The sequence below is a fragment of the Columba livia genome, chromosome 6, assembly GCF_036013475.1.
Source record: "Columba livia isolate bColLiv1 breed racing homer chromosome 6, bColLiv1.pat.W.v2, whole genome shotgun sequence".
Classification (NCBI taxonomy): domain Eukaryota; kingdom Metazoa; phylum Chordata; class Aves; order Columbiformes; family Columbidae; genus Columba; species Columba livia.
The window spans coordinates 34,442,353-34,459,390 of NC_088607.1; the positions used below are offsets into that span (position 1 = coordinate 34,442,353).

Below are 17,038 nucleotides of genomic sequence, written 5' to 3' on the forward strand. Positions count from 1 at the left end.
ATCTATCCTGTAATGTACACAAGGGCAGGAGCTGACCTGTTAAGAGGTTTTATTTGCAGAATTTTCTATTTATTTTTGGAACAGAAGCAGTAGTAGCCACACATCGATTTTAACAGAAATTTTAAAATCCCTTCAAGCGCAGACATTTACATTAAAGCAAAGAGCAGCAGTATGTGAAGATACTTAAAACACCAGCATCACCAGTCTTTTCACTATTTACAAAATTATGTAACAGTGAGCAAGAAAAAGCTACCAGCCTCTTTTAGACTTGCAATCAAGTCAGAGTTTTAAGGTCTGGAGTTTTTAAAATGGAATACAGAGGGAAGAAAATGCAACAGATACTCAGAACATTTAAAATATTATAATGAAAGGTATATCTAAAGAAGTAGGATGTTTCCTAAACGTGGACATAAACTTTAGCTTACTTGTTCTTACAGGTATTTTGTTTCCGTCAGAGCTTGTTACAGTCCTCGGCTTGGAGGCTCCCTATTTTCCATTATTTAATTACATTACTTGAAAATGGCAGTTTAATTACCTGACTTTCTTGATTCATTACAAGCAGTGGACTTCAATGCTACTAACGTGTCTGAAACAGAGAAGTAAACCACCTTCTTGTAGGTAGCTTTCTAAATACAAATATTAAAAATGTCTTATGCTCACATCTGCAAACACACACAGGACCACTAACCTTGGTCCTCTGCTCCAGCCCAACCTTTCCTATGTCTGGAGCCTCAAAGTCTGTCTTGCAGCAGCTACCGCTTGTCAACAGGCGGTAACGAAAGCCGTGACAATGGCAACTGCTAAGTGAGAATTCCTGCAAGCACATAAGAATGTGATTGTGATCGTTAAATGTCTGCAAGACAGACCACTTGTGTCATCTCTTAGCTTGTTTTTCATAGCTGTGATCATACAGCTGAAACACCTGTATAACTGTTTGTGTTCAACAGTGCATGAGTAAATGCAATTTATGTGCAATTAAATTAATCGGAAAAGGATATAGCCTCTAATATCTGCTAAACTTTCTGTTTTCCAAACAGAGGTGCTGGGCAGAGCTTTGCTGTGTAAAGGCCACAAAGGCGTCACTATGCAGAGAAAGAAGCAGCAGTTTGCTAGCTTTTCCAACACTGGGGTTTCAAACACAAGCAGTCTCTCAGTTAAAGTAATGGTAGCCTGAAAACAACGTGTACTGACTAAAATTATTCATTTATAACTACAACTGGAGGCCAAAAAAACATGTTTAAATGCTTTTTGCATTAAATCTGCTATTTGCAGATAAACTCTTTATTATGATACAGATAACCTGTTTATTACGATACAGAGCATTCAAAGCTGCCTCTCACCAAACACAACAGATGATCTGAACCCAGATATGTATCTGGGATTCCCTTCAGTTTTGCAGAGATTCCACTACTGCTCTTTTCTTAGGAAAAACTCTGATTCTTTCAGTGATGGCTCAGCAATGAATCTAACAAGCCTCAAACATGAGGAAATTAAAGGGTTCAGTGTCGCACTGCACAAGATTCCTGCACAGCAGTTTTCCTGCCTTCCATGTAAGGATTTTCAGGTCAAGCTACTGCCAAAACAAACCATAGCAGCTAATTCTGCCTCTGTGAATGTTTTATCCTAAGGATCATTTGGCTAATAAAATTGCCATAAATACAGGCTCTTGGAAACTCAGAAAGCTTGTGCAATTAGTTGGCTAGTGGAAACTGAATTAGTAGACTGAAGAAGTTCATGCAGTCAGTTTTGTTCATGACATTCTTTGATGCCTCTCAAGATAATAGGTGCCCAAGGTCACTGCTGTTAGTGTCCCAGGAAATCAAAAAATGTTGCTGTCAATGCCTTTGTTTGGTGCTGGAGGTAACAAACCAGTCAAGAGCAGAGAACTGCTGGACTCAGGCATTTCATTTTCAATCCTAAATAACACCAGCTTCAGGCTATTATGTGTAACAAGCATTATAATTCCTCCCCTTCATACTGGTTGATTATGAGACAGATTTTTTCCGGTCTGCAAACTTATTGGTGCTTTCATTGACACCACAGATTACCGTCTACTGTGTTTTAACTAGACTTTGTCCTTCTTATCGCTTACTGAACAGTTATCTGCTCAACAGCGGTATTTGCCATTACTCCACACATTTTGCCAGCTCCACGTTCCGGCAGCAGAGCGCCACGCACTGCCACTCAGTGCCAGAGTTCTGTGCCGCTGCACAGTGGCGGACTGCGGGGTGGATTTTGTGCAGCCACTGAGACAGTTCTGGTCCAAAATCCCCATCAGAAAACATTAAAGGGAAGGCTCAAGGCATATCAAGGCCAAGGTCACATCTCAGCCTAAACGATTCAGAAAGTCAGGCAAAGAGGAAGACTGAATTCAAGAACAGATCTTAATTTTGGAGCTTAGATTCCAATGTTGGTTACTGAAAGGTTAAATTATTATTAATTGTCAATAACCCTGTGATAGCATAGTTATTCTTCTGGTGATATCTTTTTGCTTGCTAGAAAGATGGTTTAACAGATATTTTAGATAATGTACTGCATACAGCCTTATTGCTATCTAGCCCAGACACCCTATCATGTTGCATGCTTGGTCTCATTTGAACAAAAGCTGTTGTCCCCTGACTGTGACATCTGAATAGCTCAGCCTACCCAGTGCTTCCCTCAATCATCAGCTCTCTGTAGTCATTAGAGAGTATAACTCTTTGTAGAAACAAACAAACAAACAAAACCCTGGACATCTCTCCTTGTATAAGCAAGGCAAAATTAATTGTAACTGGATTGTCTGGTACCTCACAGCAACATTTGCTGAAGCTCAACATTTTCCATTTAATTAGAAATATCACATAATTCAAAACATTTTAAAACTTCAGTAGCCAAGCACTGCCTCAAAGTGCTACATTTGACTAGTACCCAACTTCTTCCATACTAAAAACAGAATAAAAAGTTATCTTCTATACAAGCTGAAAATAGAGAAGAGTTAGATATATTCTGACCCCAGGTGAGCTCTAAAGAAAAGTGATGGCTCCCTAAGGATTAAGAATTTGGTATCAGATTCATTCTTATCCATATCTTGCTTCCCAAGGCCAGAAGGAGCACTCTGCTCCCTTCTTCTTCTTCTGTTTCGATGTGCAGAAGGAAGGACATTGTTCCAGCTCCTTTGCTGGGGAACTGTTTGTTTTCTCCTGTTCAGACCTGCTCAGCTGCCCTCAGAGGGGCAGAGACAGGGTTGAACCAGTGATTTGTCCATTTCCTTCCTACATGTTCACTCAGGACTGTGACAGACAAACGGGTTTTGCTCCTCTATGTATGGCTGTGCTGTTTGGCCTGGTCATCCAAATAGACGATGCTTTATACAACCACATTACAGCCAGCCAAAATGAACCATCAGTACACAGAAGCTTTGATTTGACTACATAAGTTTCATCTACCATTTTATATTTTCACCAGGTAGAGGCACCCCTGGTTTTGTTATGTTGCAGTAATTTGCATGTAATTTTCCTCCTTCTGCTATCAGACAGTGGCTTCTTCATTATAGCTTTTTGCAATTATAAAACTATTTTGCCAATCAAAACATATCTTCTTTGAGAGTTTCTCCTCATATTAAGGGAATTAACATAAATTATTTCTCACATTAGCATAAATTATTTATTTCATGTTTCAATGTTTTGTTTAACACATTAATAGAAGATATGGAAGACCCAGAACAAAGTCTCAAATAACCATACTGAACAAACTGTTGCTTAACTGTGGTTACTTGCAGGAAAGCTGCACTGTGATTAACATCCTCTGTTCAAATAGATGCAGCGCTTACATGAGAAAATCAAGCAATAGCGTTACAACAGAGAACAATGAAACCCTGAACAGTCACAGCCAGACGATTTTCACATATGCTTCTCAACGAAATTATTGCAGTTCTTTAACTTCGTTTGACTTCAGCAAGTTTGGATTACACAGTATTATTTCCTTACTTGCATTTCCTCTGTAGAGGGCCCAGTGTTCTCTAAAGAACTGCCTCGTCTTTTTTCAGCTTTGATGACCTTCCCAGACACTGAGATGAAATGAAGATGTGCCATTCTGAAACATTTCAGAAAGAGTGGCCAAGGAATGTAGCAAGCTAAATTTTGCAACCATGTAAAATATACCTCTACAATCATGTAAAATACAGCTTTCTGCTGTAGCATCTAAAGCTACACAAGGACACATACAGCTGGATGTTCTAATTGAGCCATAGCCACATGTGGGGAGGTTAGCATGGAGTGACATCCCTCTGCAGATATTCTGAGAGACTCTGCCTTGTCTGACTTCCCACTAAAAGCCTCACGGCTCTCTTTTTGCAGGCTAAGCTAGCTGCATGCTGCAGAGAAAAGGGCTGGCTATGGCTCGGCTTCTTCCCTTCTGTTTTTAAGTAAATACAAGGCGGCACACGGGAGGAGGTCTAAAGCAAACTTGCCCTATGTTACTGCCATGTTCTAGGTCTTGCAGTTCATTCATGTGTGAGGTTTGTCTCCCAGGCTGTAAACTCCTTATGTTAGAATGTATTTCAGCTCTCCAGAGTTGAAACTGTAGCTTTCGCTGTGACCTTTACAGCACATAGTATGCTATCAGCACATAAACAAGATAATATAACCCCTTAAACATGCTCAGCTTCAGTAAGGTTGCACAGCTGTTTAAGAAGTAAAAGCTGAGTAAGCAGAAGTTGTATCCATAGAGCGGGAACTCACGGAGACCTCTTTGTTCTCTTAAGAGGTTAAGTTACATACTCTGTCCAGTCATGAAACAGCTTACAACATTATCTCATGTGGGCTTCCCAAACCAATGTTCCCTTATGCGCCACAGCACATATTTGGACACCAAGTGTTCAAGTAGCCTTGCAGACCCTGGCTCTAGACCCTGGGACTAGATTGGATACTTGGAAGCATATAATTTATATGTTATTTTGTAATTTGTTGTACAGACACAAACTTATCAATATTTTGGTTGGGTGCCTTTTCTGTCTTACTGACTTTGCTTGTTTCATATTACCAAAATAAAACAAAATTATAAATCTAAAATGCCAAATATTTATGCAAGGAAAATAATTTCAGTATAACAAATTGTTCCTCAGGCAGACAAAGTCTCAAAATGCACATCAGAATATGATGGCTTTATGTTCATTCATTGAAGAAGAATATAAAGAGTTTAAATTGAAGCTTTCTTTTTTACAAATACGGAAGAAGGGCTGTCACCCACATTCCAGGATGAAATACTGCAGCAGTATGAGACATTACCGTCTGTTTACTTCTTACCAGCCCTTTTCCAGGGACAACTGTCCCACCAGCAGAGCAGAAAGCCGGATAGCAGAGATATCTTTTCTACTTTTCCTCTCTTTCTCTGGCAACTTAAGCTGTCTCATAAGGCTATGAATGGAAACAGCTGAGGTGAGGGCATGCATGTTCCTTCGTCTGATGCCACGACAGGAACAGAACCTGCAGTGTGACAGATCAGACACCTTTGGGTAGCAATATTTGAAACCATCACCACAAGACTTGCCAGGCCATAAATGAAGTAGGAGAGCGATCCTGTGCACTGCATATTCTCAGAGGCAGATCCAGAAAACAGGCACAGACTTGTTCCAGTATCTGTGAGGTATCGGGTCTCTGTAAGGTTGTGAAGAGAATTCATCTTATGTATCTTCATATTTAAGCCACCTTAAGATGAGTGTGTTAATAGGATGCTTGAATCACTCTGCATTCATAATGGCTCTTGTTAAATAAAAGGGAGAATATTATGCAGAAGTACTTAAATATCAAAAGGGATACTTAAGCTCTGCTTATCAGGCATGCAGGTTAAGTATGGGCTTTCTGATACTGTCTTCTCATCTGTGGTACATTATTTTCAGAATCAGGATGACCTAAGAGAATGGTTTTGAAAAGCCTGAAGTACAAATGATGTTTGTATCAAATAAGGACTTAATTCTCTAACTACTTGAAATAGCTTATTAGAAATAATGCTTAATTTAAGAAGGTATAGAACATTTAGCACCATTATTGCTTCCTATAATGCAATATCTTTAAGAACTTGATATGAAAAATTGTCATTATAGAATATTTTTGTCCTCTCCACTTCTTCCTCCTCTCATCACTCAAATGCTTTTGAGGGTTGATTTACTTCAGTGTCTTTCAAGCTAAATTTACTTAATTTAAAAGTACTGTTATTCTCTTACAACTTTCAGTCCTTGAAATACCCAGCATTAAATGTATCTGACGATGATGTTTCTTAGCTAAGAAACACACAGCAACCATGACAAAGATTTGACATTGAAACTCAGTTAATAGCTCTATAGTTGAAGTTTTGCCTGGAACAAAGTATAAATTACCACATTGCAGTTGTTTTAGCTATGTAAGGCCACCAACAGTCGAAAGTAATAAAAGATGGATAAAGGGGTAAAGGCAATAGTATCTGGCAGTATGAACAGAAGCAGGCCTTTAAAACAAGGCCAGACTTACAAGTTAATCTTCAGCACACAGATGAATTTTGAAAATGCACTGTCCTGCTTTTCAGAAGCCTGTAATTGTGTGCCATCAAAGTTTTTGCTATCGATAAGGTGTGGTCCTATTTGTCCTTTTTGTTGGCAGCATGCAAGACGACAGTTTAGAATCCTCAACTTCAATATCTCAACTTCTGAGAGAAAGTTATTTAGCTGAAACTAAACATCAAGGGAGGAGTGAAAGAAGCAGATCAGAACCAGCTTCTCACAATTTCCATTATGGCAATGCTTCTGGTGATTCAGATGAAGTAGCTGTCCAAGATGACCTTCCAGATCTCTCTGCCTTTTTGAGCCAAGAAGAGCTAGATCAAAGTGTAAACCTGGCGAGACAAGCTATTGATCAGAATCCACTGGAAACTAAACAGGATGAGCTTCAGGCACAGTCACAATGTCCCCCAGATCAACTGAAAAACACAGAAAAACACAAACAAATGGCCCAGTCTGCAGCTCTGAAAACATCAGACAATGGCCCGCACTCCAATTTTTGTCAGGACCATGTCAGAAATACAAAGAGCTCCAAAGGGAGCTCTCAAGATCTAAAGAAACACCTCCCTTCTGAATCAGAATCAAAAAAAGAATTCCTAAACAAGGCGGCAGATTTTATAGAGGAGCTCTCATCACTTTTCAAAGCTCACAACTCTGAAAGGATAAGACCCCGAACATGCAAAAACTACAGGAGCAAAATTGATTCTAAGAACAAGCCTGCTCAAAAAGGCAGCTCTAGCCTATGTAGCACATCAGACAACAGAGAAAGGCTTTCCATTCCCATACCCCAAGACTTGGAAAACAAAGCAGAGAAAACATTTGAACAAACAGATGATCAACAGGCGTCAAACTTGGAATCTATCAATCAGTTAACGAGCACAGAGCTAAAACCAGAGTCAGAATCTGCATCTGTATATTCTGATGAGCCTATTGGACAACCACCACGCTTTACTCAAAAACTGAAGAGCAGGGAAGTTCCGGAAGGAACCAAAGTGCAATTGGACTGCATTGTGGTAGGAATCCCAGCACCTGAAGTCAGGTAAACGTATTCTGCACTTGCCATTTTGTATTGCTGTAACAGTAAGTGTATGACTTACTCTTTCCAGATATTTCTATGTGTATGTTTCAGTAATCTGCAGCAGAAGTCCCTTGATCTTGGTTAGTAAAATTTATTGGGAAAAAAAATTGCTTTCTTTAAGTTATACAAAAGGTTGCTTATATTTTAAGACAACATATTTTGGGACATATTATTTTATTTGAATTTTAGATAACTGTTTTTAAGTACTGAACTTCCATAATTTTTAAAAAGTGCTAACTCTGTAGTGAGAAATGTTAGTTATCTTTATGGAAATCAAGACCGATTGTGTAAACCAGCCAAAAATACCAGTGGCTGTGAGATCTTAAGCTGATGCCTGAACATGTTTGAGATGAGTGAACATCTGGGTTCTTATGAACCAAAACCATGCATACATGAACACCAATGGCTGTGAGACCTCAGGCTGACGTCTGAAGGTATTTGAGGTGCGTGAACATAGGTTCCTATAAACCAAAACACATTAACAGAGAGGAAACAATTCATTTAAGTTATTACACAAATAACTAGGAGCAGCTCAGTTCTAATTCAGATTCTGACAATGACTGAAACTTAAATAAGTAGCATTTGCAAAGATGACTGGAGAGGAAAATGTGAAAAAGCTACACTTTATTTGTCAAAGATATCAGTGGAATGAGAAACAGATTTTTGTAACTTTTAAACTTATCTTGAAAATTCTTAGATTTCATCAGCGTTTCTAAATCTAAATTTGTTGATGCAGAGCTCATTAGCCAAATTTACTTCTGAATTACAGTGGTAGAACTATATTTCCTTTGCTGAGACTGTACAACTCCAATAGAAGGGAAAACTCTATCCATCTTTTAGAGATGTACTATACAAATTTGCATCCTAATATCTCCAGTATCATAAAGACATACCCTTAGACTAGGTGGTTGCCTACCCTCTTATAGGCATTTTAGAAATCTGTGTTGCTTTCCTAAATATTGAAAATAACTGGATCTTCGGCATCTAATTAAAGGACTCTGAGCTTCACAGATGGTCCCCTTTTGCCAATTGTCAGCTCACTGTCTTCCTTATATACTTAGGCAATGCTGGGTACAGCACTACTATCACTTCTACTGCAGTCAACACCTTTTATTATCTTTCCCACTGAACTAATAAGCACAATCATCAAACGAAAACTATCTCAACGTCCAAAGAGAGAAGCTCCAAAGATTTTTGCGGTAAAGAAACTTTGTTTTCCATTCCCTTGGATTTCCGGCACACCAGCTGCTAATTTTCCAGAAGGAAGAAGCTTTTACAACACATTATTAAGCACATAGGAACAAGGATCTACAAATGAATTTTCTTGTTACGAACAGCCTTGTCAGGAAGACAAGAAGTTACCCCATTCATAGGATCCCTGAGCCATGACTACCAGACCATTTTGCCCCACTAATGCCTTCAGTAGTAACATGTAGGTTCTCAGCCCCAAACAAGACCTTGCCCCGTGGTGCCATGCAGGCTCTCTTGTCCATGACAGGAAATAGCATCAACCCCCAGATATACACAACGCTATCTGAAGGCTCCTCTTGCTTATAAAGACTTTGAGACTTATTTCTCCAGGCAATTGCCTTGATAAATCTTTTTGATATAACATAAAAAATGTCAGTAGGATCCCTGGACATGAGAAATCTTTTTTTTTTTTTTTTCCCTCTCATCATTCATAGATTATAATACAAAGAAAACAACTGAAATAATCTTCTCTTATGTATATAGACCTGTACACAAACTTGATCTGGCCTTCTTTGCATTCAGAAAAGGTGAATAATGAATTGTGTGTTCATAGACATATACTCCAGTGCACAATGTTAATTTTATGTATTTCCCCAGAAGGCCACAGCACCATCCTTATAACAGCACATCACGCCCATGCCACTGACACATACATATAACTGACAAGGTGTTCGCACCATCTAAGTTGAGCCATTTAAACCTATATGAATTAGAAGCTGACACTACTAAAGTCACCAAAGCCTTGCAAGGGCAAATTGGAAAACTCAGGAGCAATGATTCATCCCATGAAGGATCCAGGGATGGCCAGGATGCCACTCAATGCAGGAACTGCTTGATTCCACAGAATTGGATGATGGTTATCTTTGTAACTTGGGTCTATTTTTATTCCAACACAACTTAAGCTTTTCCATTGAAATTTCTATTTCAACATCGGCAGAAAGAAGTCCCATGGGGAAAATCAGTCCCAAGCACTCAAGCTCAAGCAAAAGATCAGGCTTAGCTTTAAACTAACAAATAAATCACAAGGGGATAAGTTTGAACTATCTCCCCCCTGGTATTTGTGTGTGCATGTGTGCGTGTGTATGTGCTTTATTAAGGAGAAAGCTAGAAATATTAGCTGCTTGAAGTTTCCTGATCATAACTGTTAACGAAACTTTTGTGCTGTTCATCCAAGATTCTTCCAATGCCACCAATGTTTAGTGTTTGCACACATTAAGAAAGTGTGCAAAAAAATTTCACTTGTCTGATTGATAACTATTCACGTGCTTCCAGTGATCACGGCATATTTAGTCACTGTTATATCACAAGGAAAACAGAAAATATAATGTACTTTGCGATCTGTGTTCCATGAACCAAGAGGACCAAGAGAATGCAGATTTTTTTCACTAAAAATAGTGCTTGTCTTTGATCCGCTGTGCAAAGCCTCCAAAACAGTGAAGGAAGCATCTTGCTGGCCATAGTTGTGGAACTGTGTCCAGAACTGGGCTCAGAACTGGCAACCGTCTTGCTTTGAGTATAACAGTCTTCTGAGCTTCATGGTTAGTTCACTATCTGTGGAGCTGGGCAAGGAGAGAAGAATTCTAACAGACAAGCAAGAGAGATACAAAAATCAATAGTTCCAGGAAAGGACAAATTGCCAGTGTGGCAACTGATGAAAGAATGTTTAATGCTGATGGGCTTTAAGGCATGATTGCTTCTTCCTTCAACTTAGCTGTATGGCCAAGCTCAGAGAACAAGCGTCCTTTGGACACACATCAGCAAATGCAGGTTTGCCTGTGTCCTTGGACTTAAAACGGAATTCCTAATCACAGAAAGGAATCCCACGTCACTCACAATGCCTGCAATATATACACTTACAATATAGAAGTGGAATGGTGGGAACCGAGAGCATTGTGAAACAAGAACAAAATTCAACAAGCTGTGTAATGTAGTTTCTCAGCTAACACTAGGAACAATCAGATGGTTAAACTGATGTAATGGGGATTATACGAGAGAAGTTAGAGGCAGGAGACTTAGAAAGAAGCTGTTCACAGGAGTGGAAAGGACTGGAAAATACGATGGACAGATATCATGTTTGAAAACAAGACAGTACAAAACAAAATTGATGATGTAAAAAATTGTATAAATGACATTCATGATGGATCAGGGTCAAAATATCATTGGCAATGATAAAGCAGTATAATTTACAGGCTTGCTAGGTAACTTAACTATCTGGCCTATATGAGGGCTCGCTGAAGAACAGAAAACTGGATGGTGGAACAAGAGAAGAAACTGGGAAATGATGTGAAATATTAGTATATGGAAAGCTAAATTGCGCTTGGCTAAATACAGATAGACCTGTCCAACTGCTTGTAAAGACATCTCAGCCTTAATGTAACAAGTGTTATAGGAAGCTCGTTAAGCCTACCTAAACAGAAAGAAGTTTCCATGAAATGTTACCCATTTTCAGTATCATCAGCCGAATGCAGTGACATAGGACAGACGAATAAAGATTGATATTCTAGTATGCGGGTCTCTAGCTAGCTCAAACATTAGCTCACAATTAAAGAGCATTACTGCAATTACTGATTGATTACTTTATTCTGACTATACTGCAGGTTAGAAATAAGCATTTAAGTGTGTAGTGTATTTCCAAAGTGTTAAAGGTTTTGATGACCTCCTTCTCCTGCTTCCTTCTACAGCTCTGTGTCTGTAAGAGTAATGACATTCACTCCCCTTTGTGAGCAGAGTGCTCCTTATTTCCTCAAGTTCAGAGGTGCCTACATTTTTCCAAACTGTTTGGCACATCACTCCTAGGTTAATTTTACTTATGAATCACACTGCATAGTTTGGCATACACAGCTATCCTGGAAGTGTCATGAGGATTTGATGTTCTAAAAACAGGCTGCATGTCATAAAGTTTCCATGAAAACATTCTTTAACACAGGCATACAAAGCTTAAAAAGTGCATTTTAGTGCTTCTTTGTTTAAGGAGAGGGACTGCAACTAATCACAGATTTTTAGAGACTCTGAAGCCATATAGGATCGATTAGTATTATTTCTTCCTGGCTGCCAAATGAAAAAATTTACCTGTTTTAGTGCTCAAAGCCTAGAGAGCTAAACTTCTCTTACATGCAACTCCAGTCAAGTCAATGGCTTAAGACGTAGGATGAATTTGGCACAGCAGATCACACTGCTTGTGCTTAATGTGCATCTGCCTTGTCTGATGAAGCTATCGTTACAAATCATGGCAGGAATGAAATGTCAGTGACAGAGAGTATCGCTACTTCAGCCATGCCGCCAATCTCAATGTCAGAACTCCCTTTGGAACTGACATTCCATTGCTAACATGTACAACGTTTTGATGTTGAGAATAAAATAAAATGTTAATAAGCACAGAGTAAATATGGCCATAACAAAGATTTACATAAAGCTTAATTTCACAAGAGATAATTGTTTTCATTTCTAAGCATTGCAGAGATAACATACATGTAGCACGTTCATTTTTTCAGCTTAATCTCAAAATACTTCAAATTTATAGTGAAAATAGTGACCAAAGAACACACTGCATAGGAGAACTGAACACAGGCTTGAAACAGAAGTTTATTCCTCACTTACATGGAAAATCTTGGATTAGTCAAAGGAAAAAATAAGCACAAATAAAAGATTTAACTCAATTCTGCTTCACTGTCTGAGTCTGCTAAAGGAATATACTACTCACGTACCACTAAAATAACTGGAGGAAATAGCTTACGCGGTAGTTTCAAATTTGCTTATAGGAAATTAGAACTGTGCCTCACAAAAGCATGCAGTACAGACTTATATCTACACAAACATAATAGGCTAATTGGAAAAGTTGCTCAGTAGTAAGACAAGGCGTTCTTTTATCTTACTGGTGTTTGTATCACAGCATTTTGTATAATGTGTTCTGCTTTATCTGTCCTTTGAGTGAGGAGCCACATTTGAGTGGACACAAAAACATAATACCAGTGTACTACCTAAGTTACTTTATTGTTCTGAAAAGATGTTCTGAAAGTAGAATCAAATTCTAGAACAAGGGTATTCTCTTTAATAGTTTTTCATATCTGCTAAAGCCAACATGCTAAAACAAGGCTACATTATAAGGAAGAGGCATGAGTCAGGTATATAAAAAGGCATGAGTAAGTGCCATGACTCACCTCCCAAATCACACAGTTGCTTACAGAAATTACACACCTAAAAGGTGACTTGTGCATTCATATTCCAAATTTGGGCTTGTAGTCATAGAACTATGCATGAACCTTGGGTCTTCCCTCCTGAAAATGTGACTGTTGTTAATTATCACCAATTGCAAATCTTGAAAACAACAGAAGAATAAACCACACTGTATATAGAATTAAAAAAAAAGAAAAAAAAAAAAAAAAAGAAAGAAAAGAACAAACAAACAAAAACCTTTGATATCACAGGAATCCTATATAATTTCCTGATCTGGAACTTAAAAAATGGCACTAATCAAAGAATCTTTTCAATCAACTCTGGATTGTACATTACCATACTTCTCCCTTGGGACTGCTAAATGTCACCTCTGTGTTCTCATGGTAGAGTTGTTCCTCTAGCACAGGCACTAGATGTTTGTGTTCTGGATACCAAGGACCCCACTACTGCTATGATGTCTGTATCTGCATGTTTTTAGGGATGTCACTGAATAGAAAAGCAAATGTGACATGCACTTCTGGGGAGTCAGTCAAAAAAAACCCACTGTATCTAATTATTAGTGGGGAAAATACCAGATTTGGGCAAGTCATGATGGGCAAAGTCTAAAATAGATGTAGCTTTTCCTTCTGTTTGAAGCGGTCTGTGTTAGAGGTTCCAGACTGGACTATGAGTGAATATGAACACTACAGCTCAATCAGAAGAAGCTAGAAAGACCATTATTTTTAAAGGAAATACATTTTGAATGGAAGTGTAAACCAATTCTTTCAAAATAAACATGACATAAATAAAAAGCAGGATTTGCAAACTAAATGCTAGTGAAGAACCATACAACCTAATCTACTAGAAAATAATGGTAATGGTACTGCGAATGTGTAATCCTTTTAAGAGAGGTAGTTTGTAAATAATAATTCTAAGACCAGCGATTTTACTTTTTAAAGATTATTTTGAAGTTCTGCCTCAGGCCTTCTATAAAGTATAAAGAGAATGATAGGTAAAAGATAAAAAGGTAAAGAAAATAAAGAAATGGTTAGATACTCCAGAGAAATATATGAATATAAATACATATATATATACTCGCTCTGTGTTCATACTCTTCCCTAAGTGTCTGCTTTTGGCCACTGGAAGACAGCATGCTGGGTGAGGTGGACTTGTGCTCTGAGCCAGAACACCCAGTAAGTTCTTATTTATCTTTTTATGTGTGCTAGTTCACCTGGCATGCTAGGATATGTCTTGATGTTATTGCTCCCTTTTGTGGGATGACAACTGTCTCTTAAATTTCCAAAGGTGCTGCACTTTCTACAGGTTTGGTTAATATCCAGAACACTGTTTACACTGTATTGTGAAGTACCTGAGGTTTGAGAAGCAGCATGAATGGCTGCCAAAAGCTATCCTGGAGTGAAGTGTTGTCCTAGGCAGACTGTCCACTGACAGAAAGTACCTCGGAGCCTCTCATTTTGTCCACCAAAGTGGTAGAAAGCCTTGCAAATGAACTGTGTCAGACTTCAGAGGGACAGGGGAATACTCCCTTAATGCTGTGGCTCACATTGAGTTCAGGCAAACACCTGTGGCCATTTAAGATCCAGCTGTAGTCTCCTGAATGCCCAGTCCCTTCTTTAATGGTCATTAATATTTACCAAAAGTGATATATAGGAGAATTTGTACAACTCAGTTATCCTAGATTCACATGCCTAGTGTCCTGGTGCAAACTTGTTTTCATTAGACCAGAACTGGGGCGGCTGGGCCTGGGAACACATTTGAACCTTCTGTCCTTGCTTCAGAGCAAGAAACCTCCAGCAAAGACGTCAGCATCAGGATTTCAACATTTTAAAGTACTGCTGCCAGATCCGCAAAGCTTGTCTATCAGAGGCCTAAGGCTCAAATGGAAGAGAAATGAGTAACTTTGGCTGAAGTTCTCTGCATAAAGCACTGGTAAAACCCTGCAAGAAGGATGTGGCTGTATTTTAGTAAAGCAAAGCTGTATTTCAGCTGGGAAATGTCAGGGAAGAGAGCTGGGACATTTTACACCCCGCTGGCATCCTCTTTTAACATGATGACATTTACTACACAACTGTCCACTGCAGTCATAAATGTTAAATTCATAAATGTAATTTTCTTAGATCCATTTTCAATTCCTGTTACAATGGTGGCTTTTAAAAGAGAATAAGTAAGCAGATGTAGACTCAAACCAAGACTTTTAAGTTCTAGCTCTCTAGCTACAAAGGTTTGCCATTCTAATAGCGGAAATTGTGTTAAGCAGTGTGATCCATTCTACAGTGCAGAGCTGTACGCTTTCCAAGATGTACATTAATGTCAGTTGACTGTACAGCTACAGATGACATTAACGTGCAGCTCGGAGTGTACTAAGGAATGCCCTGGTTACTTTAAGAAAGCCATGCCGGACAGCTAGGACTGGTGCTGCACAAATAGTGCTTGGTTTACTTCTTAGCTACGTAATCAGCATTTCAGTTCCAGATCTGTACTCCTTCATACCTCATAGTCACTTTGAGGCTCCTTTTTCAATTCTACGTTATATTTCTATTAAATTCTGGTTTTCCACTGGTATGGACTGACTTATAGGGGTTTTTCCCCAAAGATATTAATTTGGGGTTTTCTTCATGCTCTATTTGTAGCACAAACTGTTGTAAAAAGTTGTGCTTCCAAGAGGTGAACAGAATTGAATTGTTAAACAAATTTATTTATTAATGTTTTTCTAAATTATCTGAAATGGAAATGTGTCGAGTACCTTAACGTATGAGCCAGGAAATATAAATATTATAATTTATTACTCAAAAAGCTATCCTTATCCTTTCCACAACTAATCGTATTTGCTGTAATAAATACACAACGCATTTGGCATTGCTTTGATAAGCATTTGTATGCGCTCAGGAACTAGCAGGTACTTTTACCAAGTTACTGTACAAAGGTGGATTAAACAACTACTCATTTTAAAAAATGACTTGAATAAAAATTGTGGTCAGTATGACAGCCCCCACCTAGGCATGCACAAGAGGCGGTAATTACCTGTACCCAACCCATGTTAAGAAAGCAGCAGTAAATAGAAAATACAAATATTGTTGTGGAGTTTTTTATCTATCTACATTTATAAGAAAAGTTATGGTGAAGATGAATGTATCTTAATCTGGCTTTTCAAATTTAGCTAGTTATCTGAAAATACAGGTATTTCTGAGTATTCTACCACTTATTTAAGTCTGGATCCCTATACATAGTACTACACATTCTCTGTAAAACCTAGACTGTTCTATTAAATTTGAATCTGGTTCTGAAAACTCAACTGTTTTTTTCTCTCTGTCTTTTCCCTACTAACAAGCAGCAGCAATCAGGGCTGCTCTCCCCTCCTACTATTTCTCAGGTTGAGCTGATGGTTACTGTCATTAACACATTCCATGGAGGTGTCTTTTCAGGTGCTGCTTTTACTTTTGCTTGGATTCCTGCATTTGGTACTGAAACAACCCTTCTGAACACTGAGGGACTTAGGAATGCCCTAGATGAGAGTGTGAAGTCTCTAAAGGGCCTAATACAGTTGTGGATATGTAGCTGAGTTTAAAAGAGAAACACAGCAATATGACGCAGAAAATAATGACAGGTCCAGCTGTCTCACCGGCCGTGGCCCAGTGAGGAAGTGCCTCTAGTTTGTAACAGATCACTTCTCCCCTCTTGTGATACACTCATGCCACCTTTTATAAAAAGCAGATTGTCTTAAATAAATGACAAAACAAAAAGTAACATTCTAGTAAATTTCACTCACATTGAGAAGTAACATGAACACTGGGATCCCAAGTTTGAGTGAAATTTGATTACTTCATTTTTTGTGGGTTTTTTTTTGTTTCGCTACAGTTCAAGCCACAACACAGATGTGAATGTACCTCAAGAGAAACTCAGAGCTGGAATGACAGCATTCCAAATTCAGATCTCTTCTACACTGCCATTGAAATCCATATATCAAGAAAACTATATGCTAGAGTCACTTACATAAACTAGTTGGCTAGTATGCTTAAATACTGAACAGA

General features: G+C 38.5%; 1 protein-coding gene and 1 long non-coding RNA gene across 3 annotated transcripts in view; one reads left to right on the forward strand and one right to left on the reverse strand.

Moving 5' to 3' along the window:
* MYPN (myopalladin) overlaps positions 1-17,038 on the forward strand; it is a 69,613-nt gene that overhangs the window by 19,415 nt on the left and 33,160 nt on the right. For both annotated transcript variants that reach the window (XM_065067901.1, XM_065067900.1), the window contains exon 2: positions 6,612-7,547. In XM_065067901.1, coding sequence (XP_064923973.1) covers positions 6,613-7,547 — 935 coding nt within the window. In that variant the 5' untranslated portion in view covers position 6,612. The remainder of the gene's footprint in view (positions 1-6,611; positions 7,548-17,038) is intronic.
* The window catches only part of LOC135579787 (uncharacterized), a 35,662-nt gene that overhangs the window by 15,341 nt on the left and 3,283 nt on the right, over positions 1-17,038 (reverse strand). The window lies entirely within an intron of this gene.